The sequence below is a fragment of the Monodon monoceros genome, unplaced genomic scaffold (genome assembly GCF_005190385.1).
Source record: "Monodon monoceros isolate NGI ecotype Baffin Bay Population unplaced genomic scaffold, NGI_Narwhal_1 Super_Scaffold_18, whole genome shotgun sequence".
Taxonomy (NCBI): domain Eukaryota; kingdom Metazoa; phylum Chordata; class Mammalia; order Artiodactyla; family Monodontidae; genus Monodon; species Monodon monoceros.
In genome coordinates, this window is record NW_021703774.1 from 43,926,387 (window position 1) to 43,951,449 (window position 25,063).

The window sequence follows — 25,063 nt, forward strand, 5'->3', positions numbered from 1 at the left end:
CTTTTATGGTTAATTCTCAATGCAAACATGTTTTTGTAAATACTGTGATAATATAAACTTGGAAACATACCTGGAATCAGGACAGGGACGAAAAATAAAACGCAAGTCAATCTTATTTCTGACCTGTAATCATAAAGCCTTTTGGCTCTAAACACCAAACACTGTCCTTCAATATAAAACTAAATTAAGAAGAGTAGAACAGCTTTACCATGCTGGCTGACATTCTTCTACAGAATTATCTTTCACTACACATCAAGGCAGGGCTCAAGCTCCATTAACTTGCTTCTCTAGAAAGAGTATAATTAGCAGAGCACCAAAATTTATAAACTGATATGGCAACCCAAAATGCTAAACACACTTTTCAAACAGAAGCAAATTTTTCCCCATTGTTACTTCTATGTACCATGTTATTTTTGAAACTTACGTGGCTACCAATAAGAAAAGAATCAGGGAAGCTTTGAACATATCTTGTACTTTTCATCAAGGCTAAAGTGCAAAATATCTCCATGTCTCTGGTATTTTAATAGGAAAAAACATAACACATAATAAAGGAACTGAGGTGACAGTAGAACTAATACAAAAAAGACTTCTTTAAATATACACTTGAAGACTACATAAGACCAATTTAATTTTTCTTTCTTCAATGAAATCTGTGAATGAACCAAGTTCTCACAGAACTTGAGATCTTGTTTGGTTCTCTTTCCCAGGATCAGAAATTCCAAAATTAGAGAGAAAAAAAATGGAAGAAAATAACATTGCATGACAATGGACACTAAGTTCATAAAGAACTTTTTTTTAAAAAATGAGATATTATGGAAGAAAACACCATGAAAATAATAATCCTATGAGAATTGTTTTTTACGCACAGTAAATTTGAGCCTTGGTCTTCATGAAGATACTACAGCTTATATAGAAAACTATAAATATACAAGACTCCAAGAAAAAAAAGTCAAAATACATATTATTTAACATTCTGTAGGCCTAAAAAACTTCTGAGGGGAGGGGAAAGGACGGCCAACTGAATCTTCACTTAAGAATACAGAACTATGAAAAATTCCTGGGTCAAAAGCTCCAAGATGCTCCAAATGGAACCACACTTTGTGAAAACATACAACCCTAGATATAGTTTTAAAAGGAAAGAAAAAGTACTGAATAACTGCAGTCCCTTCCAAAAAAGGATATCTTAAATTAAGGGGAAAAGATTCTAATAGTGTAAACGAATCTGGCTCAGAAAGAAAACTGAACAACATATCCAATGTTCTGTCCATAAAAGTAATGACGGTACATCTTTAATATTAAAGAAATAGGCTATAAAAAAGTTCATTCTCAGAATTGGTTTTAGTAAAAGTTCATTTGTGCTCCTTTGTGGGTGCATAATAAAGTTCCATGGGTTTGTTCACCTTCCAGTATTTCTCACTGACCAATTCCAAAGAAAAAGAGCCATTTAACACCTAAAACAAAAACAAAAACAAAAACAAAAACAAGAAAGAATTATGAAAACTGCTCAAAGCACAAAATTGTGAGATGGAACAAACAGAGAAGTCCATCTTAGCACAACAATGTAAAACAACTATACCCCAATTTTAAAAAAGTCCATCTTAAAAAAAAATCCTAAGATAAACTTGTCACTTACACTATTCATAAAAGAACAAAGGATATATCAAGTTAACTACCTGTTGCAACTTCTCCTCCTTCCAGAGTCTGTACCATTTTATTAGGCCCCACCCCACAACCTGCCACTCTCAGATGATCAATGTACTCCCAATTTCAACAGCCTATTATTTTAAATACTTACAGTGAACTGGCCACTGGCTGTTGCTATGTAAATGGTATACTGCTTCTCACTGGCTGTATCAAGGTTCATCTGGTTTGATTCTCCTTTGTTTCGAAGTTCTTCTAAAGCTAACCTCACAGCCAGATACTTGGATAAGTGATCAACAGTGGCATTACCTGAAGTCTTTATGTATCTGGAAAAATAAATCATTAAAACCTTACTTTCTAGATTAGTGATAAAACATACATAAATTATAAAACTAATACATTTCTAAGGGCTTCCCTGGTGGCGCAGTGGTTGAGAGTCCACCTGCTGATGCAGGGGACACGGGTTCGTGCCCCGGTCTGGGAAGATCCCACATGCCACAGAGTGGCTAGGCCCGTGAGCCATGGCCGCTGAGCCTGCGCGTCCGGAGCCTGTGCTCCGCAACAGGAGAGGCCGTAACAGTGAGAGGCCCGCGTACCGCAAAAACAAAACAAAACAAAACTAAACTAATACATTTCTAAAAAGATATATAAAATGTAAAATGTCTCAATTATTGACAAAATACCAGAAATTTATTCCTCTATTATCTAAAAATTTCTTATTGAAAAGGTACAGAAACAGTAAAAGTACAAGCTCACTATCTACCAGGCCATGAAAGCTCTACCTACCTTACCATACATAAAATATGACACAGAATGACAAAAATCAAATAGAAATAACACTGTATCGAGAGGAAAAAAAAGAACATACCCCTCAATCCCAATGATCAGAAGTTTTGAGTCTACAGCAGCAAGAATAATACTAAGAATATGAGCCAATTTCTTCTTGTCTAAGAATTAATAAATTTTAGGTTTTTAAGACAAAGCACTGAAGTGCTAATTGTTTTTTAAAGCATCGTATACCATTTACTCACTCACTCAACAAATATTTGATGCTTATATGCACTCAAGGACAGGCTCTCTAGAGTTATATAGTGCTAAAGCAGCCATCCTGGCCAGCATGAATTTTAGAGCCTTCTGGCACCCTAGCATCATTGATAAGAAATGTAAATGATCCTTTCTCCTCCTCTGCCTAGAAGGGTCATTCCTTTCAGATACGCAACTGTGGGTGGGAAGCACATGAGGAAAGACGAAAACAACAATTCAGGCAGCCAAAATATCCAACCAAACCCTGGCAATCAATGGGATGACAAATGTCACCCTTAATTCTTATCTAAAATTGCCTTTTAACTCCTTAACATTCTAACATTCTAAATTCAAATAATCTGAAACTAACCCACACGCTTACCTTGTCTGTGCACTGTCATCTTTTTCCATAAGTGTGGGATGAGGCCTGAATACTAATTCAATTTCACTAGCACCATCCATTACTGGATCAATTGCCACTGTTGCATTGTTATTATCAAGCTCAAGCCCAGAATCATCAGATGTTTTGGTCCGTTTGTTACTAGGTCCTGCTTCCTGATTGCTATGTGTGGATGCATTACTACAGTGAGAACTGTCTCCATTGTCTTCTGCTCCACTACCATTTTCAATCTGTTGTTTCTTGCCTCGCTGTAATCTAGTTAAGGAAAACAAAACAAAAAACATGAAATCTTCATTTAGGCCTTTTCAATGCATCAATTTTGAAGTATGTTTACTGAATTTACTAAATTCTAAGTTCCCTGGTGGTCTAATGGTTAGGATTCGGGGCTTTTACTGCCATGGTCTGGGTTCAATCCCTGGTCGGGGAACTGAGATCCCGCAAGCCACGCAGCGTAGCCAAAAAAAAAAACCCCCAAAACTAAATTCTAAAAACATCTTGATAACTGAATTTGCTCCAAGTTGAATAATGTCATTTATTTCCCACATGTCCCTGAAAGGTCTAGGGAATGTCACTTATACACAGGCAAACATCTGAATAAATTAAACAAATGTTTATATTCCCTTAAAACTTTTCTTTATTGATTATAGGAATTATTGGCAAATATTTACATTTTGATGATTTCCTTTATTATGAGATTTTAAATCTAAAGAAAGGCATAATTCAGTTATGAAAAATTTACAGTTCTGAGGGAAGATATTTATGCCTTTTTAATTAGAATTTCTTAAGGAAACAGGATTTAAGAGTAATGGTAAGCACTACCTGCCCGCTGCTGACCTCACCCAAAGTCTGCTAATGCAATGCAAAATTATTCCAATGCAGAAGATGCGATGGTATCTAAATATGGAGCATAAACACAGAAGCAGCTCTCTAACAAGCTCAAATACTAAAAACCAGTAACTGGGCAAGGTACTTTGTGTATACATCTTACTTACCCATCAAAACAACTATCAAGGCAGTTAACGTTATTATCATTTTATAATTGAGAAAAACCAATGAAACTGAGGTCCATGGTCCATGGTTATAAGCTAGTAAGCACCAGAACCAGAGGAAGAACTCGATACACATTCTTTCTACCATATGTATTGCCTCTCCAGCTGTATATACAAGAAAAAAGGAGGGAATATGTGATGAAAAAGAAATATGAAAGAACGACATGCACTTCTAAGAATAGTGTCATTACTACATTTTTATTGCCAGAACAAGGAAATAATAGCCCACTGCTTGGGAAAGACGCTCAAGAACTTTTTTTTTAAATTGAACTATAGTTGATTTACAATTCTGTGTTAGTTCTGGGTGTAAAGTAAGTTATATACACACATACATACATACATATGTATATAAAATTCTTTTTCAGATTCTTTTCCATTGTAGGTTATTACAAGATATTGAATATAGTTTCTTGTGCTATATACAGTAAATCCTTGTTGTTTATCTATTTCATATATAGTGATGCATATCTGTTAAACCCATACTCCTCTACTTTATCCCTCCCCCTCCCCTTTTCCCCTTTAGTAAATATAAGTTTGTTTTCCATGTCCATGAGTCTGTTCTGTAAATAAACTCATGTGTATTATTTTTTTGATTCCACATATAAGTGATATCATATATTTGTCTTTCTCTTACTTCACTCAGTATGATAATCTCCACTTTTGCTATGAATGACAGTATTTCATTTTTTATGGCTAATATTTCTGAGAGAGAGAGAGAGAGAGAGAGAGAGAGTGTGTGTGTGTGTGTGTGTGTACGTACCACACCTTCTTTATCCATTCATCTGTTATGGACACTTGGGTTGCTTCCATGTCTTGACTAATGTAAACAGTGCTACAATTAACACTGGGATGCATGTATCTTTTCGAATTAGTTTTCACCTTTTCTGGATATATGCCCCGGAGTGGGACTGCCGGATCATATAGTAACTCTTATTTTTAGTTTTTTAAGGAACCTCCATACTGTTCTCCACAGTGCTGCACCAATTTACATTTCCACCAACAGTGTAGGAGGACTGGCTCCCTTTTCTCCACACCTTCTCCAGTATTTATTATTTGTAGACTTTTGATGATGGCCATTCAGATCAGAGTAAGGTGATACCTCCTTGTAGTTTTTATTTGCATTTCTCTAATAAACAGTGATGTTGAGCATCTTTTCATGTGCCTGCTGGCTACCTGTATGTCTTCTTTGGAGAAATGCCTATTTAGGTCTTCTGTCCATTTTTTGATTGGGTTGTTTGATTTTTGATACGTAGTTGTATGAGGTGTTTATATATTTTTGAAATTAAGCCCTTGTCAGTCTCATCATTTGCAACTATTTTCTCCCAGTCTGTATGCTGTCTTTTTGTTTTGTTTATGGTTTCCTTTGCTGTGCAAAAGCTTATAAGTTTGATTAGGTCTCATTTGTTTACTTTTGCTTTTATTTATTTTGCCTTGGGAGACTGATCTAAAAAAATACTGCTGCAATTTACATCAGAGAATGTTTTGCCTATACTCTCTTCTAGGAGTTTTATCGTGTCATGTCTTATATTTAAGTCTTTAAGATATTTTTGGTTTATTTTTGTGTATGGTATGAAGCCATGTTCTAACTTCATGGATTTACATGTGGCTGTCCAGCTTTCCCAACACCACTTGCTAAAGAAACTCCTTTCTCCATTGTATATTCTTGCCTTCTTTGTCAAAGATTAGTTGACCACAGGTTGTGTGGGTTTATTTCTGGGCTCTTTATTCTGTTCCACTGATCTGTATGTCTGTTTTTGCACCAGTACCATGCTGTTTTCATAACTGTAGCTTTGTAGTCTTGTCGGAAGTCTGGGAGGGTTATGCCTCCAGCTTTGTTCTTTTTCCTCAGGACTGCTCTGGCAATTCTAGGTCTTTTGTGGTTTCATATAAATTTTAGGATTATTTATTCTAGTTCTGTGAAAAATGCCATGGGTAATTTGACAGGGATGGCATTAAATGTGTAGACTGCTTTGAGTAGTATGCCCATTTTAACAATATTAATTCTTCCAATTCAAGAACATGGGATGTCTTTCCATTTCTTTGAATCTTCTTCTATTTCCTTTATCAATTTTATAGTTCTCAGCATATAGGTCTTTTACTTCCTTGGTTAAATTTATTCCTAGGGTTTTTTTTTTTTTTTGAAGCAATTTTAAACAGGATTGTTCTGTTTTGTTACTTTCTCTTCCTGATATTTCGTTGTTAGTGTAAAGAAATGTAACAGATTTCTGTATATTAATCTTGTATCCTGCTACTCTGCTGAATTCATTTATTAGTTCTAATAGTTTCTGTGTGGAGTCTTTACAGTTTTCTATAGAGTATTATGTCATTTGCATATATAATGACAATTTTACCTCTTTCCCTCCTATTTGGATACCCTCCCTCCCTTTCTTTTTTGTTTTGACTGCTGTGGCTAGGACTTCCAATACCATGTTGAATAGAAGTGGTGCGAGTGAGCATCCTTGCTTAGGAAAGATGCTCAAGAACTTCCCCCCCCCAAAAATAAAATACTGTTTATGAAATCTATACAGCATTTCAAAATTAAGAGGGGGTGACTAATATGTTAATTGACAAAACTATGATTCAAAAATATATGAACACTGGGACTTCCCTGGTGGCACACTGGTTAAGAATCTGCCTGACAATGCAGGGGACACAGGTTCGATCCCTAGTCCTAGAAGATCCCACATGCTGCAGAGCAACTAAGTCCGTGTGCCACAACTACTGAGCCTGCGCTCTAGAGCCCGCAAACCACAACTACTGAGCCTGCACACCACAACTACTGAAGCCTGCACGCCTAGAGCTCCTGCTCCGCAACAATAGAAGCCACCGCAACAAGAGAAGCCACCACAATGAGAAGCACGCACACTGCAATGAAGAGTAGCCCCCGCTCACCGCAACTAGAGAAAGCCTGTGGGCAGCAACAAACACCCAACGCAGCCAAAAATAAATAAATTTATTAAAAAAAAAAAAGTGAACACATACAATGGATTAGTCTTAAAAAGGAAGGAAATTCTGCAGGTACTACAACATGGATAAACTTTGAAGACATTAAGCCAATCACAGAAAGACAAATACTGTATGATTCCACATATATGAGGTATTTAAAGTAATCAAAATCACAGAAACACAAAGCAGAATGGTGGTTACCAGGAGCTGAGGAGAGGAGGAAGAAATGAGGAACTGTCGCTTAATGGGTACAGAGTTTGTTTTATAAGATGAAAAGAGTTCTGGAAATTGACTGTACAACTGTGTGAATGCACTTACAATACTGCACTGTATATTTAAAAATGCTGAATATGGTAAATTTTATGTTTTTTATCATAATTTTCTACTGTGATATGGAAAGACCAAAATAATGAAACAAACAAAAAACTCAACAGGGTTACTTGTCTAATGTATTTATATTTACCTCACACTTCTTTCCAAAGAACACAGCTAGATTAATGTAATTTCAGGCAGCATTCATAAAATAATGTTCAGATAATGGAGGTAGATCAATAGCCTATCATATCCTGCATTTATCAAATCATATCCGTAACACTACATACTGTTATAGAGGTAGCATTTCAAGAATTACACACCAACAAACTTGAATGTCATATGAGGAATAAAAGAAATTAGGAGTGTAAATATTTAGCCTTTAGAGGAGCATATAAGAATGTATATTTATATGAAGTTATTTGAGGACTAGTAGATAGAAGCAGAATCTGAAATAAATATAGAACCCAACATAAGTATTTTGACAAAGACATATCAAGACTGCTACACACAAAAGACTAATTTTAATTCAATATAAGGGAAGAACTTTAAAAAAATATATATTCATACAAAACTGTTTACTTTAAGCCAAACGTAGTTCTATGTACTGGTGTTATAAGAATCAGTAATACTCACACAGTCTCTACCCTCTTAGGGCTTATGTTATTCTAGTACAGCAAATAACATACACATGTTCAGAGAATGATAAGTGCTATGAAGAAAAATGAGGCAGAGAGGGTAAGAAAGTATGGAGTCCTGTGGTGGAAGACGGGAACTTAGCAGACACCTGAAGAATGAGTGTGTGTGCCATGTGGACTATCTAGAAGAAGAGGGTTCCTGAAAGAGAGAACAGGAAGTATAAAGGCCCTGAGGCAGAAACAAGCTTGCTAAGTCTTAAAAACAGCCAAGAAGCTTTAATAAAGTTATTAACAAATGAAAGAAGCTTCTATCACATACTCCCACCATTAGAAATGTTCAAGCAAAATGAAAGGTCTATCTATAAAGGATTTTATGAAGGGGATTCTTTCTCCTGGTAAAAGACTAAAAGTTTACTCTTCAGAACCACTTCTCGAACTTTTAAAATACGAATGCCTGTACCCCAATCAAAGATTTTGATTTACTTAGTCTGGAGTGATGCCTTTGAGGCCCTAGGATTTAAAAGCTTTCCAAGTGATTCTGATATTCAGCCAAGGTGAAAGCCACTAGATTGGGATGTGGCTTTATTGGTGACTGGCTTTATTGCGATGTGGCTGTGGAAGATGCTGACTCTCCCTGAGGCCTAAACATATCAGGAGATGTCAGAGCAGAAAAGAGAATAGGGGTGAGGAAAGTGCTCAGATTATATAGGGTCTTGGAAGCTATCATTAAAGTCTTTTAACCTGACTGTGAATAGAAGCTATTAGAGGCTTCAAAGCAAAGGAGAACTATGACCTGACTTCCAATTTATCACTCTGGCTGCTGTGCTGAGCACAGACAATGTGGAGGTAAGCATGGAAAGTTGAAAGACCAATTGGGAGGCTATTTCAACACTTTCAAATGAAAGATGGTGGTTGCCTAGACCAATTTGGATATATTATGGAAAAAGCTACAAATATATTTATTCACAAACTGGAATACGGACTGGGAAAAAAGAGAGAGGTGAAAGGTAACTCCAAAGTTTTTGGCTAAAGCAAGTAGGATGATGGAGTTGCCATCAACTAAAATGAGCAAGAATGAAGAGAAGTAGGGGATAAGAATTACAAGTTCAGTACTGAACATGTTAAGTTTGAAATAAGGAACAGCTAACGACATACAAAGGGAACCAGGAGAATATCGTCTCTTGAAAGCCAGCGGAAGGAAACCAGTCAAAGAGAAAACAGAAATTAACTGTATAAAATGCTGCTAAGTAAGATGAGATCTGAGAATCAGCAATTGGGTTTTGCAGTGTGGAGGTCAATGGTAACTTCAACAAGGGTGATATGAGGCATTGGGATAAAGCCTGACTGGGGGAGTTCAAAATGGGACAGTAGAAGTATTGGATATAGTAAGCACAGACAACTCTTTTAAAGAGAAGAAATACAATGGTAAGTGGAGGGAGAAGTGGGTATAAGAGGGTATTTGTCTTGTTTTGTTTTTTTTTAAGACTCTAGTACTTTAAATGGAATACCGTATTAGGCCTAGAGACATATTTTATACCTTCAAGAAAAGGTAACCACACAGAACTACTATTTGTTACTGCATTTTATCTTTCTCAAAATGGAGGGTGTTAATTCAGTATTTAATAGAGTGGAAAAATGGCCGCCCTGCCTGGCCTTCTCTCCCGTATACCTGTTCATGGCCTGTATCTTCAGTCCTTCCTCAATGCTGTGACTGAGTGCTTGCTGATTGTTGTGCTTGTTGATCCTGGCTAATACTCTTTCTTGATGAGCTTCATACTCATCACGACTTGGATAAATTTTGCTGATGAGTGCATCAAAGTTTGGGTCTGGTCTTAGTGATCTTTTGGAAACTAGCTTTTTCCGACAGGTAGGGCATTCTTTATTGCTAAATAAAAAGAGAGAAAAGAAAATGTAAATAATGCCAGGATCTTTGGGCTAAAGACAAAAATAGCCAGCTTCCAGATAATTATCATCTTTATTCCAATAGCTTTACTAAGTTGCAGAAATTTAAACTGATTAACCTGACTTTCCTTGAATATCTGACTAGTGACTAAGCAAGATTTTTGAAACATGAGACTCTCCATACTACTTGCCAATAGAGAAAAAACTAAATACTTCCCCATGATAAATTATATATAACCATTTTAGAAATAAAAATCTATTCCTTCCTAAATTTCCTGTTTCTGATATCCATGCTATACATGGAAAAACTATCCACTAATATATATTAATTTATATGTTATGAATTATTTTATTAAAATATTCATCAGGACAGTGAGAAAATCATGGTTTCATGCTTTGTAATTTCCTCAAAACAAAAACTCATCCTAAAAAGCTTCTAAAACTATATAAAATCAACTGTTTCAAAACAAAGATTCTCCAATAATTAAAACCTAGACTTTAGATAAATTTCCAATTCTCAAATGAACACTTATAGAAAATGTATTTCTCAAAACCCACACAGCACTAGAACACTGTCCTTGTATAATTTAAGTACCTAGCATAATTCATTTTAACATACCCACTTCTGAGGGCTGTGATAATGCAGTCTGCACAAAAACGATGTAAACACTCTTTTGTAGTCATGGTGTTCTTCAACATATCCAAACAAATTGGGCACATTAATTCACTGTGTAGACTTCGAGGTGAAACCACAATTTCCAAGCCATCCGTTATTGCCTCCTGTAAAAAGCATCACTTTAAAATTAAATGCTACCTAATTAAAAAAAATTATGGACAAGTTCAAACGTAAGAATATAGAAAATGACAAAAATGAACATCTATATACCCATCACCCAGTCACCATCACTGTCAACTCACAACCAGTCTTGTTTTAGCTATAATCTCCTCCAACTCCCCTCAGCCCCAGCACCAAAGCATTATATAAATGCCCTTATTTTAATACTAAAGATAACATATTATATATTTAAAAGATAACTAATGTTAAATCACCCTGGTATAGCAATAAAAAAAGCATTGAATATGGAATCAGATGGCTTAGGTTCTGTTAGTTCTACAACTAGCTTTGTGACACTAAATAATTAGTTTTAACATTGTCTTCTTACCTGCAAAATGAGGAAGTTAAGCTAAATGAACCCTAAAACTTCTTCCATCTGCAAAACTGCACCATTTTGATAATAAACTATACATTTCACGCCATCCATTAAAAGATTTTAAAATTCAAATACAAGTATTCCCTATTTATACACAGCTTAACAGGATTTAATTTTAAAATCACCTTTTGAACCTTAAAAAGTCTTGATCCACAGAGCAGTTTTATACAAAGTGGTCAGGTTCTCAAGCTAACCTACAAACTGATTTAAACCATAGCACCTCCGAAGTATAAAAAGTATTAGTATTTCTAATTGTCATGTCTAAAAATGTTTTCAGTGCGAAAATGCATTTGGAGATCCAATGTAGAATTCAGGACAAACCTCCCAAATGCACAGATTAGTGACTCCTACTTTCTTTGCCACTACCACTACTCGCCCTTCCCACAAGGTGGCACTGAGAACAAAGATTATGTAGCTCTAAAGGCACCAATACAGGCTCCTATGGATTGAGGAAAAAGGTCTAGTATGTGGCCACTGAAAAGAAAGATGCAGGTAGAATAAGGGGCTTCCACATGTTACACTTCCTGTCTCCACTGGCTCTCCGTCGTACTTGTGTTTTCTCTATAGGGTCAAAGATTGATGACCCCACAAGGAAAGCCATCGAAACTATAGATATTGTCCATTATCAAGTATCCATTATGTTTCAACCTCTCTATATAAAGCACTTTCTGTATTTTACTTAGTTTAATATACACACAAACTTTTGATTTAGGAATTATAACCTCTATCTTATAAATCACACAGAGAGTATGATGATGACTTAGCTAGTAATCAAGTCTGGTCCCCTCTTCCTCTTTAGAATTTGCCTAGCAAAATCTGAACCCTGGATAAACCATCCATCCATATTTTCCATGCCTATACCTGTGCATCTGCATAGCACTGCAGGGGAAAAAAAGGGAGGAATCACACAACCAGACTGATATCACTAAAAACTCATTTTTCTTTTCACTGCACTATTTTACAACTTTTCTTCTATCTGCAGACCTACCACCTAAATGTTCAATAGATTAATTACCTTACCTCAAATTCCATTTAAAGAACTCTCGTTTTCTCTCTACCAAATCTTTATAAAGCATCTTCCTCTTTCTTCTTACAAGGAGAAAGTACACCTCTTCCTATCACATGTCCATTCCTTCCTACCTTCTCAAGTATATCCCTCTTTGGATTTCTATTTGATCTCAGACTTCAGCAATCTCTCCCTCTTCACTAAATCAGCCTAGATTAATATAGGGTTGCTGCATAGTGAAATGTGAATGATGAGCTTAGAGCTGTGTGTAGAGGAGGGTGGGGTGACACTGGTTCCATCTCTCATCTTATTAACAAAACAAAATTTAAATAACTTCCCAATTCTATGTTGCCCTCAAGTTTTCACTCCATTTCTCTGTTTCTCTGCACAGCCAAACTTCTCTGAAACATTACCTATTCATTTTCACTTCCCCCTCCCCTTTAACACAGCAAAACCTACTCAAGTGAATCTACTCTGGTCAAGGTCACCAAGTTATACAGCCAACTCTAGTGCTCACTTTTGTAATCTTCACCTTATTCATCCTCTCAGTAGTACTGAACACAGTAACTGTATCCTCCTTGAAACACTTTGTCCTATGTTTTGATCCCCTCACTTCATCTTCCATTTTTCCTTACTTTTCTTTGGCCGTTCCTTCTCAGTCTCCTTTGCTGGCTCCTTTTCCATTACTTAATTTCTAAATCTTGAAGCTCCTCTGGATGAAGTTCTGGGCCTTCTGCTCATCTCTCTCTAGGTGATCTGGCATTCTCATGCTTAAAATGTACTGACAAGTCCTAAAACTTTATATTTAGTCCAGACCTCTAGGTAGCATCTCTACTTGTCTTATAGGCATTTCAAACTGAAAATGACTTCAGTTTTAAGCATGCTTATCTCCTTCAAACCTGTTCCTCTCCCAGTCTTCCCCATCTTCACCTTCTCAAAATAGTCTTCCCTGGTTCTCCCGTTATTATTTATTACAGCATTAAGGACCTTCCCTTTACATAACTTCTCATATATGTAATTTACTTGTTTGATGTCCATAAACTCCCTGGGCTGGTGCCACATCTGTTTTATTCACCACTTTACCTACTGCCTAGCTTAGGACCTGGTACAGAATATGCACTCAAATTATTTGTTCAAGAAATGAAGTGTCAACCAAACATACATAAATTAGAACTGTATATAAATTTATTATTACTGTTATGTTCTTTCAAGTTTTCACTTTCTAAAACTATATCCCAGTTTATATGCCTCATATTTCCCCTAAGTTATCTTAATCTATATTACCTGAGGTGTTCGTTGTAATTCATATAAACTGAGTTCCCATGTTTTGCTTAATGGTTGAGTTCCGTTTGTCTGCACAGCCTGAGACATTGCTAGGAATAAAGAAGAGAGAAAACCAATTTTAGTATCTGAAAGGGAAGTAAATCTCAAAACTAATTTTTAGACATTGTAAATCCTGAGAGTAAAACCAACAGAATTTACACACTGGCTCCTCAAGAACGAAGAAGAAAAGCTCAAGAATCTTTCCATTTATAAATACAAGCTACTTGAGAGCAAGAAGTTATCACTGATCTCTGAATGCCTAACAGCTCGCACACAGAGAATGCTTAATTATTACTGATGTATAGGAAACTCTCTTCACCCAAAATAAGAAGTATCTTTCTGAAACTGGCAGTCATGGAACTTAGAACTGTCAGGAAAATCTCAGACTCTTCAGCATGGCCATCTAGTCCAACTTTTGCCAAAGATACAAAATCTACTTTAAAGCACTTTAAGCCACAGGTCATTCTGCCTCTACTTTCACAGCTCCACTCATGAAAAATCCCCTTTCTAATAAGTCAGCTTATCTCCTCCTAATGATGAGCCCAAAACTGCTTCCTATTCACCTTACAGCTGTCCTCTGGAGGCAAACTGACTAAGTCGAATAATTTTTCTACACAACAGTCTTTCAAATATTTGGACACTGTTATCATATTCCACCTGATTTTTCTTTACTTCTGGCTAAATGCCCTAGTTCCTCCTACTGCTCACCATGTGACACAAGTTCAAGGTCTCCTCACCACTGTGACTTTCCTCTTGTTATGAATGAACAACGTACAGCCAACTTCTCTGCCTGTCTTTGAATAGGGGGACGAGATCTAGTATACATGTAAGGAAGATGGTCTTAGACAACTAACTCCTCTAGGGCAAGGGAAGAGGCTCCAATCATTCAAGTATCCAGTAAACATCTATTATTGACCAAGCAGAATTGCTCTAGGTCCTTGCCTCAGAATTCAAAGCCTATAAACAAAGAAATGTGTGTAAACAGCTAAACTACAAACTGACAAGATCGAGTCTAAGCAACCATATGGAAAAAACAATATGGAATTACAGAGAAGGATCAGGAAATTTAAGGAGTCAGGGAAGGCTTAAATGGAGATTAAACAGCCTTAAAAAAAATACTACACTGGGATGGGAGTACAAAAGAAACAGGGTTCCAGGCAAGTCGAGCAACATGTATGTAGGTATGAGTCTGGAAGCCACTGGAAGTTTTAAACAAGAGAGTGACATGATCAAATAGTTTCAAAGAAATTCAAGCAGTATGTAGAAGACAGAATAGAAAGCAACTAGCAGTAAAAAGAACAATAAGGAGGCTGTTAAAAAACCTCAGTGATATTAACTATCTGAACCAAAGCAGCAAAGCACAGACAGAGAGAAAGAATCAGACAGATCACTACATGATACATACGACACTGGTCTAAGAGGGAAGGGTCAAATAAGATTTTAGGAAAGCAACCATACTTTACTGAGATAGAACACAGAAGGAAGGTGTGGGTTAGAAGAGAAGTGGAGCTGCTACACACACTGAGTTCCAGTTATTTAATGGAGCACTGAGGGAGGTAGAGTCGTCCAGTAGATAGTGAGAAAGAAAAATATCACACTTGCCTAAAGACACAACTTGCACACAGTATGGCATATATTCTACACTGGCACATAAACAATGAAGGACATGATCTATTTGTATTCAGGATGCTGAATTTCCCACTTTTAGCAGCTACCATTTAAAAATACCTGCTCTTAGACTTCCCTGTTGGCACAATGGTTAAGAATCTGCCTGCCAATGCAGGGGACACGGGTTCAGGCCCTGGTCCGGGAAGATCATACATGCTGCTGAACAACTAAGCCCATGCACCACAACTACTGAGCCTGCACTCTAGAGCCCGGGAGCCACAACTGCTGAGCCCATGCGCCACAACTACTGAAGCCCACGCGCGTAGAGCCCGTGTTCCACAACAAGAGAAGCCACCGCAATGAGAAGCCTGCGCACCGCAACAAAGACCCAACGCAGCCAAAAATAATTAATTTTTAAAAGAACCCTGCTCTCAAGAACCCACCCAATGAGCAATTAACTTACTTTGCTTTTATAAGTAAAAGCACTTCACTGAAATTTAACCTAAATTCTAGCCCCCTCTAAAATTCAATATACATTGTCTCTTCAAAACGGCTACATTTCCACATGAAGTTTCTCCCTTGTGCAAGCAAAAATTTGAAATATGTTCAAATTTTTCAAATTTGAGTGAGTCATGGCTTTTGTTTATAATTTTGAGGCTGTCCACTGAGTCTACCTTGAAGACTCACTCATTTTGCTTATCAGAACCAGTGGACTCCCAAACAAGCAAACATTCCTTGAATCTTCTGTGCTTGAAATACAATTATCTTTCAGCTCCATCATGATTCCTGATCAGTGTCCCAACAGTAGCCTGAAATCTGAGCAATTTTTCACAGAGCTCTGGTCACTAATCTAGCTGAGTTTGTTATCCTATGATTAGCAGCCTGTGGTTCTTTGAGTATCTCCCTGAGTGCGGGAGTCACAAATTGAAAGAATTTTGTGACAGAAAACTTCTCCTTCATGAAATACTGTCTTTTCTCTATCATTCAATCTTCAGAGGATCAAATGATGGCACAGACTCTACTAATTGCTATCTAGTCAAACTGATGGATACAAGAGACCCAACAGACCAGTATCTGCTCTCTGGAGCAAAAAACTTTGCCATAAGCCTCTCTAAAAAGCCTTCATGAAGAGATTAACTAAAAGAGAGGTCACTTTGTTTAATGTAGGAGGACTTTCTCCTTCATTTCTGTACTCTGGGGTTAAAGGTTAACATTTCTGTACTCTAGGGGCTAAATCATGGTCGCTAGCCACCATTCATCCATTCATTCATTCATTTATGGCTGCATTGGGTCTTTGTTACTGTGTGCGGGCTTTCTCTAGTTGTGACAAGTAGGGGCTGCTGTTCATTGCAGTGCACAGGCTTCTCACAGCGGTGGCTTCTCTTGTCGCGGAGCACGGGCTCTAGGCATGCGGGCTTCAGTAGTTGTGGCACGTGGACTCAGTAGTTGTGGCTCACGGGCTCTAGAGCGCAGGCTCAGTAGCTGTGGCGCACAGGCTTCATTGCTCCACGGCATGTGGGATCTTCCCAGACAAGGGCTCGAATCCATGTCCCCTGCATTGACAGGCGGATTCTTAACCACTGTTCCACCAGGGAAGTCCCCCTAGCCACCATTTTATAAGCATCACTTGATCTTATTGTATGTAGTTTGTGTATTGACGTGGGTTTCTCTACATCTACGATACAAACTTCTCCTGACAGAACTCCTGCCCCTATATACACTCTTATTATAATCCTAGTTATTCTGCTTACCAGGCTAGACGGCACAATTTCTCCAAGGATGTTTATAATTACCTTAGCTATTATTGGTAATTTTGGACATGTCAAAGATAATACAACTAAAAGAAGCTCTAGAAAAGAAAGGGAAAAAAGTACCAAATACACAATGGGCAGTCTTTTTGACTGGTATGCTGAGGCCTCAAAATTAAACCCAAACTTCAAAGTAGCATCCCTCTAAAGTTCTCTAGCAAAGACCAAAGAAAAAAAGCATTCAAATTATCTGAAACCTGCCCTCCTTATGCATCCAACATTATCATGTTTTAGCATCACCACCTTTACCTATATTCCCTCTGTTCCCCTCTACTGCCACCCCTAGAATCCTAAGTGAAATATCCTTTCCTCAAGGTCTTCCCCCAAGAAAACAACCAATGACCCATACCCACTTAAGACTGCTACAATGATAGGTAAACCAATGGAAACTAAGTTAAGGTACAGTTTAGGGCTAACAGTCACAATAAAAGACTTTCTAAAACCAAAAGGCAGACAGGCTAATGGCTGCTACTGAATTTCATTCTATTAAGAAACTGTCCAGGAATCCCAGGCTTATATTAATGATTCCATTTACTTGTAGTCCCTCAGATGGATAAAAATAGTTGAAAAGTGGCTGGAAAAAAGAAAAAAAAAAAAAAACCTTGCAAAACGTTCAACAGGGACTAGAGAACGCAAGAAAACCAGGGTGATAAATAAAGCCTTTTCTGGTGCCCTTCCTTTAAAACTTAGACTAAAATTCTAGGCTGCAAACAAGGAATGGACTGATAAATAAGAGACATAAGAAACTGGCTTCAAGGCGTTCAACCTGTACTGTGGGATAGACCCAAGAGGCAATGTAAAAAGAACCTGCCCCCTCTTTTTCTTAATAGGCTAAAATCTAAAATACAGGATTTAAAAAAAAAGTGTAACAGAAAATTGCAAATTTGGATGATTTCCAACACAGCTGAAAGAAAATGTTAGGAGACCTTTAGAAAACTGACAAACTACAAACTAAAACAAACATATGATCCTTCAGATAAAAAAAAAAAAAATCAAAGATCCTTCAGCCTCTAAGTTTTAACGACCTATTCATAAAGATACTGGCAGATACAGCAATCAGAAAAATATCTGGAAGAGGCACTGCTCCATATTAGCAAATAAAGCGTGGTGTATGTGTGTGCGTGCACGCACGTGTGTGTGTGTGTAAAGAACAATGGCCCCAAATCTACCGATGCTGCTGCTCTGAAGATGACTCTAGAATTCACTGAATTCAAAGTGAGCTACCTTTAAATACAGCTCCCCTGTAGATACATGTACCACTATTTCTACCATAAATCCTACAATAGCATAATGAATTTATCGGAGAACTAAAACTACTAAGATAGGAGGAATTTCTAAGAATTCTAAATCCTAACCCATGTCTCAACACTGTTACCCTGGGGTCAACTATAAACAGAACACTCCTTTCATCTGTCTCTAGAAAGCTTCCCCAGCAAATTAATAGGAACTGTCAAATGAAATATTCGCCTAAATATATATATATATATATATATTTTTTTTTTTTTTTTTAAAGTCTTCTTTCTAGAGATGCCAGTTCTCCTGAACATAGCCAAATTATATCCGATTTGGATATTTGTATTCCTGTGGCAACTAAGATTCAGGAAGTAATTCACAAGTTAGTTGTAGTTCCAGAACTTCCTGGTATCATCATTTGGAAAACTAGGATCTACACGAGTTTTAAAAATTTTCCAGTCTTTCTGTTTGAATCTGTATTACAATCAATCATATGTTCCCTGGTAGTTAGAGTCTTAAATGCTACTGCATGGATGCCATCTTATCAGATAATACAGCAGGTAATCCTAGACCAAAAAAAAGGATACAGTCTTGCTGATCACCAAATCTGCTATCTCAATTTTTAAGAACATGTCAGCAGTGTAAATCTGAACAATAGTGACCTCTACTGTGACCTAGCCAAGGAGGGTCAAAAGATGATCTGAGAATGAAAAATTCCGTTTTTTGCCTCAAGACACAATCCACATATACAGAGGAAGCTGTAAATTCTACTCTGGCCTAAAGCACATTATCTACATGTATTTAGGAAGCTCAAGTTTCTACTTTTGGCAGTTACTGAACAGATAAGCTCTCTAGAATTAGTTCCTCTTTGCTTTAGGTCAATATATTTTTTCATTTAAATTTAACCTAAATTCTACCCTTCCCCCAAATCATATATAACCTTTCCTCTTCTTTGGTTTAGTGAGAAGCTGCATTTCTGTCTGCAGCTCACTCTTGCCCAAGCCAAGAATGTAAAAGACATTTAGCTTCTGTTTTTCGGATGGGAATAAATTGTGATTTTGATGACTGGTATTTGGGAGTCATCTATGTATATAGACAGAGCAACGAAAAAGGAAAGGAACAAGAATGGATGGCCTAGGTAATAATTATAATCTGAAAGGATGGAGAGTAGAGTTGAAGCCAGCAAAGAAGGGAAATTAGGTGTCAGACAAAGTAATCTTAGGGATTCTTTCCAGCAACAGGAATGTGCTTCCTAGTTGACTACTGCCTGAAGATCCCTGCAGCACAACGGAAGATCTAGGTCTACCTGTGGCCCAATACCCACCTAAATTATACTTCTGAATAAAAGATACCCCCAACAAAACAGAAATGTTTCTTGCACAAAGTAGGCGCTCAAATTTGTGGAGAGAGTGTTAGCATTTATAGTTTGGACAAGATAACTTCAGTAGCAGTGACAGAAACAGAAAATAGATCTTGAGGAAAGATCTAGTCACAGCTAAATTTTGAAAGCTCACGGCTTCAATAACCAAAGGGGAAACAGCAATAGGATATTCAGAATGCTCTTTTAAGGACCACAAATACCTGGCACTCATGCTGGCTTTCCACATCTTCGCATATGGTAGATCACAAAGTCCTTTTGTGGAGGCTCAATGTGGTTTCAAAAGCTTTTTCAATACAACACCCTCAAGAAGTGACTACCCATAAAGCAAAGAGCAGAGCAGGCAAAAGAGACGAAAACTCCTATGCATTCTACACAAAAAGATTTAGTAAGCTTATCTTTTTTAAACAAGAAAAAGGTTAGACTTTCATTTCCAGTTCTGCATGTAAGTTACCATTCAGTCCTAACAAGTAAAAAAGCTGAACAGACTGAAAAATCAACTACTCTTCTGGGATCCATAAGCGAGAGGAGGACACAAGGCAAATCACTGCCCCAAAATTGAAGAGACAATACAGGGAATCTCAACATATCTGAGCAGACTGAGGCACTGAAACCGCAGTAGGAAGCAGTGTCAGATAGGAAACTCTTGAACTATAACTGAAAAATGGTTGGAGGAAGCTCAGTGTGGACAAGTCTGAGAGTTAAAAACTCCAGGAGGACCCAGTCACAGGGAGGCCCCCACAATACTGTGAAATTTACCTCCAGCAGCCCAACCAGATTCCCACACTAATTATCAGAGAAAACTCCCCTCATGCTTCCAGCAGAGGGAGGGGAAAAGGAACCATTTCTAAATATGCCAGAGCATTCTAGTTCTTCGTAACAAGTCCTGCCCTCAGGGGAAATTAGTTAACCAGAACCGAACCTGCTGGGATATTACCAGAACCTAAGTGACCTGGAGAAGGGAAATACCCAACTCCAGTCCATTCTAGTCTTCCTGTACCACCTAAAAGGGGTTAGAAAAAAACTAAGAACCACTAGTGAAGTTCACAGCCCAGAGACATAGGCTCTGAGACCAATCACAGGACTACAGAACCCTTGCCCTCCCCCTACACCTCACCACCACATTACTAAAGGCCTTTTTGCAGCAGTTCCTTTTACCCAGTACATCATGTCCGGCTCTAGAAAAAATTACTAGGCATACCAAAAGACAAAAACACAATTTGAGAGACAAAGCAAGCATCAGAACCAGATATGGCAGGGACACTGGAATTATCAGACCAGAAATTTAAAATAACTATGAATAATATGCTAAGGGCTCTAAAGGATAAAGACCACAGAAGAACAGATGGCCAATGTATGCAGAGAGATGGAAATCCTAAGAAAGAACTAAAAAGAAATGAGAGCTCAAAAACTCTGTAACAGCCATAAAGAATGCCTTTGATGGTCTTATTAGTAGCCTGCCTACTGCTAAAGAAAGTATCTCTGAGTCAGAGGATGTACCAGTAGAACCCTCAAAAACTGAAAAGCAAAAAGAACAAAGACTGAGAAAAACAGAACAAAATATCCAAGGACTGTGGAATATCTACAAAAGATGTAACATACATGTAATGGGGATACTAGGAAGAGAAGAGAGAAAGGAACAGAAGAAATATTTGAAACAATAATGACTGAGAATTAATTTCCCCAAATTAATGTCAGATAATCAAACCACAAATCCGGGAAGCTCCAAGAATACCCTGCAGAATAAATGTCAAAAAAACCACACCTCAGCATATCATTTTCAAATTACAGATATTCAAAGACAATGAAAAGATCCTGAAGAAGCCAGAGGAAAAGGTTATACTTACTTGAGTAGAAAAAAAGGGATGCAAAGTACACAGTATTTTCTGTACTTTGAACTTACTTGTATGCATTAGAACTGCTTACATGTCTATCCCACTGACTTAAATAATTTGACACATCTTAATATTTTCTCCTACACCTAGAAATGAGCCTGCTTTTCAATAAAAGTTAAATAAATGAGGGAAGACATTTAGAAAGGAAAAAGAAATGAACCTTAAATAATACATAAATGGAAAGAATTTCCTAATGCTGATCTTTTATGATTTAACTAGGAATCTTCAAAGCGGGGTATGCGTGTGTACTCCTGAGCTACACAAAAGGCTGTAAGTCTTGGATACTTTGAAAGGAATTTAATTTCCAGATTATCAATTTTCCTGAAGTATTTTTACCAAAATTGATATGCCCTGACAAAAGGCCTATGTATCTGGGTAGGTCCCTCTCCCTACCCCAATCCTTTCATAAGATTACGTATCATTTACTCACTCATTCAAATACTGATTATCCATTGCACCCCATGCACTGTACAAGGTGCTAAGAATGATAGCAGTAAACACAAGTATATACACAATAAAGTAAAAATTCTTAAGTTCTAAATAAGAGATACAAAAAAGGGCATTGGTTTAGATAATCAAGAAAAGAAAAGGAGCCATTAAAAACAGAGGATCAAGGAAGGACTTCAAAGGAACAGACATGTCGGAAAGACAGAAAGGTCAGTGTGACAGGTAAGTAAATGGGAAAATACACAAGAAGAGGTTTTACAGAACTAAAGAAGGTGCCATGATGGTGATCTTCCCAAGAATCAAATGGGGTTAAGCTGAGGGGCAAAAGCCACACTGGAATGGGTTAAAAAGGAAAGCAAAATTGACACTATATGTTCTTTATAAATTAATAAAGTGAAAATACAACCTTATCAAAATGTATGGGATGTGTAATGAGAAAAATGTCCTTCAGAAATACTTATAACCTTCAATTTTTAAGTAATAAAACCATGGAGAGTGGAAAAAAATATGAACCAAGCATTAGAAATTAGAATATGAACCTAATTAAGTAAAAGGGAAAAATGATCATTATAAAAGCATAAATCAAACAGAAACAACTGCTTTAAAAAAAAAAAAATGGAGGGCTTCCCTGCTGGCGCAGTGGTTGAGAGTCCACCTGCCGATGAAGGGGACACAGGTTCGTGCCCCATTCCAGGAAGATCCCACACGCCGCAGAGCGGCTGGGCCCGTGAGCCATGGCCGCTGAGCCTGCACGTCCGGAGCCTGTGCTCCGCAACGGGAGAGGCCACAACAGTGAGAAGCCCGCAAAAAAAAAAAAAAAAAAGGACTTGTTCATGAAAGCAAAATTTAGTAACCTGATACAGCTAATCCAATAGCTAAATTTCTGACATAATCAAAAGGGGAAAAAACGTTAGAAAATGCACATACATAGATATAAAACAGATTTTTAAATTAGATTATTAGGGAATGCTATATTCATCTTTATACACTTAAGAAATTCAACTATTCCTAATTAAAAGTCTTAGAAAGTTAGAAATAAATGGAAATATCCTTAACTTGATGAAAATACGCCAGAAGCCCCAAAGTTAAAACTTTTGAAGATTCCTATTAAAAAGTCAGGAGCAAAACACGACTGCCCTACAACATTCTGCTGGAAGTCCTAAATTATGCCACCACAAAAAAAAAAAAAAAAAAAAGAGAGAGACACACACACACACACACAGTGGAAGAAGAAATGACAAAATTATCAGCTGCAGATAATATCGCTACCTGGAACGTCCAGTAGCATCAAATGAAAAACTACTAGACCTAAAAAAAAAAAAAAAAAAGGCAGTAACATGTTTGGCTTGAGGAGAGAAAACCAGGCCAAAAAGCCACAGGTTTCCTATAAACCAGGAATAACCACTTAGAAATGTACTTTTTAATAGTTCCCATTTACAACCATTCACAATGGCAACAAAAACTATGAAATATTTAGGAGTAAATTTCAAAAAATATTGACCAGACAAAACTCTACAACTTAACTGAAGGCCATTAAAGAAGACCTAAATTGGATAAACATATAAATCCAATGTAAGGCAATCCCAATCAAAATATCAATAGATAAAGTGATTCTAAGGTTCACTTAGAAGATGCACAAGAACACTCAGGATATTTTAAAAGAGAAAAATAACCAGTGAGGCTTACCTTACATCTAACAATAAAGCCTAATAAAAAGCAACACTATGGTCCGAAGAAAAGAGGAATGAATTAATGCACAAAGATGAATGAAATAATGCACAACCAGAGGGTTCAAAAGCATGTGAATTTATGTAATTCAGGATACTTTAAATCAGAGGGATAACAAAAAGTTTTAAGTTTTTTGAATTAAATCAGATGTACCTACACAGATAAATAAAAAAATTCTAGAAGGATAAAACATTTTTTAAAAACTATATGAAAGAGCTAGAAGAGGGTAGAATGTCTTCATATGATTGGGATTAGGAAGGCAGCCTAAGCAAGATGCAATACCCAGAAGGCTTTAAAAATAGTTCACATTTCACCTCATAAAAGTTTTAAACTTATATACAAAAAACAACAAAAGATATAAGCACATTTAAAAATAAACAATTGACATGGAGAAAATATTTGCAACATACATAATAAACAAAGCCCCAAATCCATAATACACAACAAATCTTCCCCCAGGTCAATTTAAAAGACAACTCAATATAGGCAAAATGATAAATGGGTAATTAACAGAGGAATACAAGTGGCCAACAGGACTACATTGTGCTTAACTTCACTACAAATCACTAAATTGCAAATCAAGACAATGTTATCTACATATGCTCTATTTTTTGTCTGCAATACTGACAAAAATTAAGATGACTGATAACACTGGGTGTTAAAAGGGTGTGCAGAAACAGGAATTCTCAAATCATTGGAAGTGTACAGTGGCATGGTTTTGGGGACAGAGCAATTTGGCATTTAAGGCATAACTGCGGTTTTTGGCATTAAGAATGTACTCTTTGAAATGGAAACTGGTTGAATCAAGCTATACACGACTGTTACAGAAATCCCTATGGAAATGCATTCCCTACTTCTCACTTTATTACCTTTCATCAACATACAATTAACTTACTGGCTGATGTCATTTTATCCACATTCTTTATAAGTCTAATAGTAGACACATCAGCTTTTAGAACTTTAGTACAACATGTATTTTAACACACGAAGGTAACCTTAAACTACAAAAAATCCCATTCATTTATCCTTCAAAAAATTTAATAAAATTAACTTGTGAATCAAAAGTCAGTATCTGAAAAATAGATGCCAATGAAAGAATACACCAAAAGAACTGTCTTCTCTTTGGCCAAATCAAAAAATAAGACTCACTGTACGGTACTGGTTGAACCATCACCACTCAGAGCAGCCTATATCTGTCAAAATTTTTAATGCACCGAAGTTTTGACCTCATAATGGTTCTCTTAGGAAATCTACCTGACAAAAATTCTCATACAGGTATGCAATAAATATATATACATGAAGAGTCATCACAGCATTGTAATAGCAAAAAATCATGTACATATATATTTGTTTTATCAATGGGAATATGGCCAATTAGAATATATCCATAGTACAAAATACTATGTAGCTATACACACTGACATGGAATTCAACATATGTATACCTCATACATTAAGTTAAAAACAAAAGCAAGTTGTAGAGCAAAATGTAATGTGATCGACCTCTTTTAAGCAA

The 25,063-nt window shown here is 36.8% G+C and overlaps 1 protein-coding gene across 1 annotated transcript in view; it reads right to left on the reverse strand.

Annotated features, from left to right (window-relative positions):
• Positions 1-503: 503 nt before the first annotated feature.
• Positions 504-25,063, reverse strand: part of RNF2 (ring finger protein 2) — a 54,970-nt gene continuing 30,410 nt past the window's right edge. Inside the window, exons 2-7 of the mRNA XM_029231094.1 lie at positions 13,413-13,501; positions 10,531-10,691; positions 9,679-9,894; positions 3,047-3,319; positions 1,796-1,967; positions 504-1,451 (exon numbers count right to left, since the gene is read on the reverse strand). Of these exons, the coding sequence (XP_029086927.1) occupies positions 1,350-1,451; positions 1,796-1,967; positions 3,047-3,319; positions 9,679-9,894; positions 10,531-10,691; positions 13,413-13,499 (1,011 nt within the window). The 5' untranslated portion in view covers positions 13,500-13,501 and the 3' untranslated portion in view covers positions 504-1,349. The remainder of the gene's footprint in view (positions 1,452-1,795; positions 1,968-3,046; positions 3,320-9,678; positions 9,895-10,530; positions 10,692-13,412; positions 13,502-25,063) is intronic.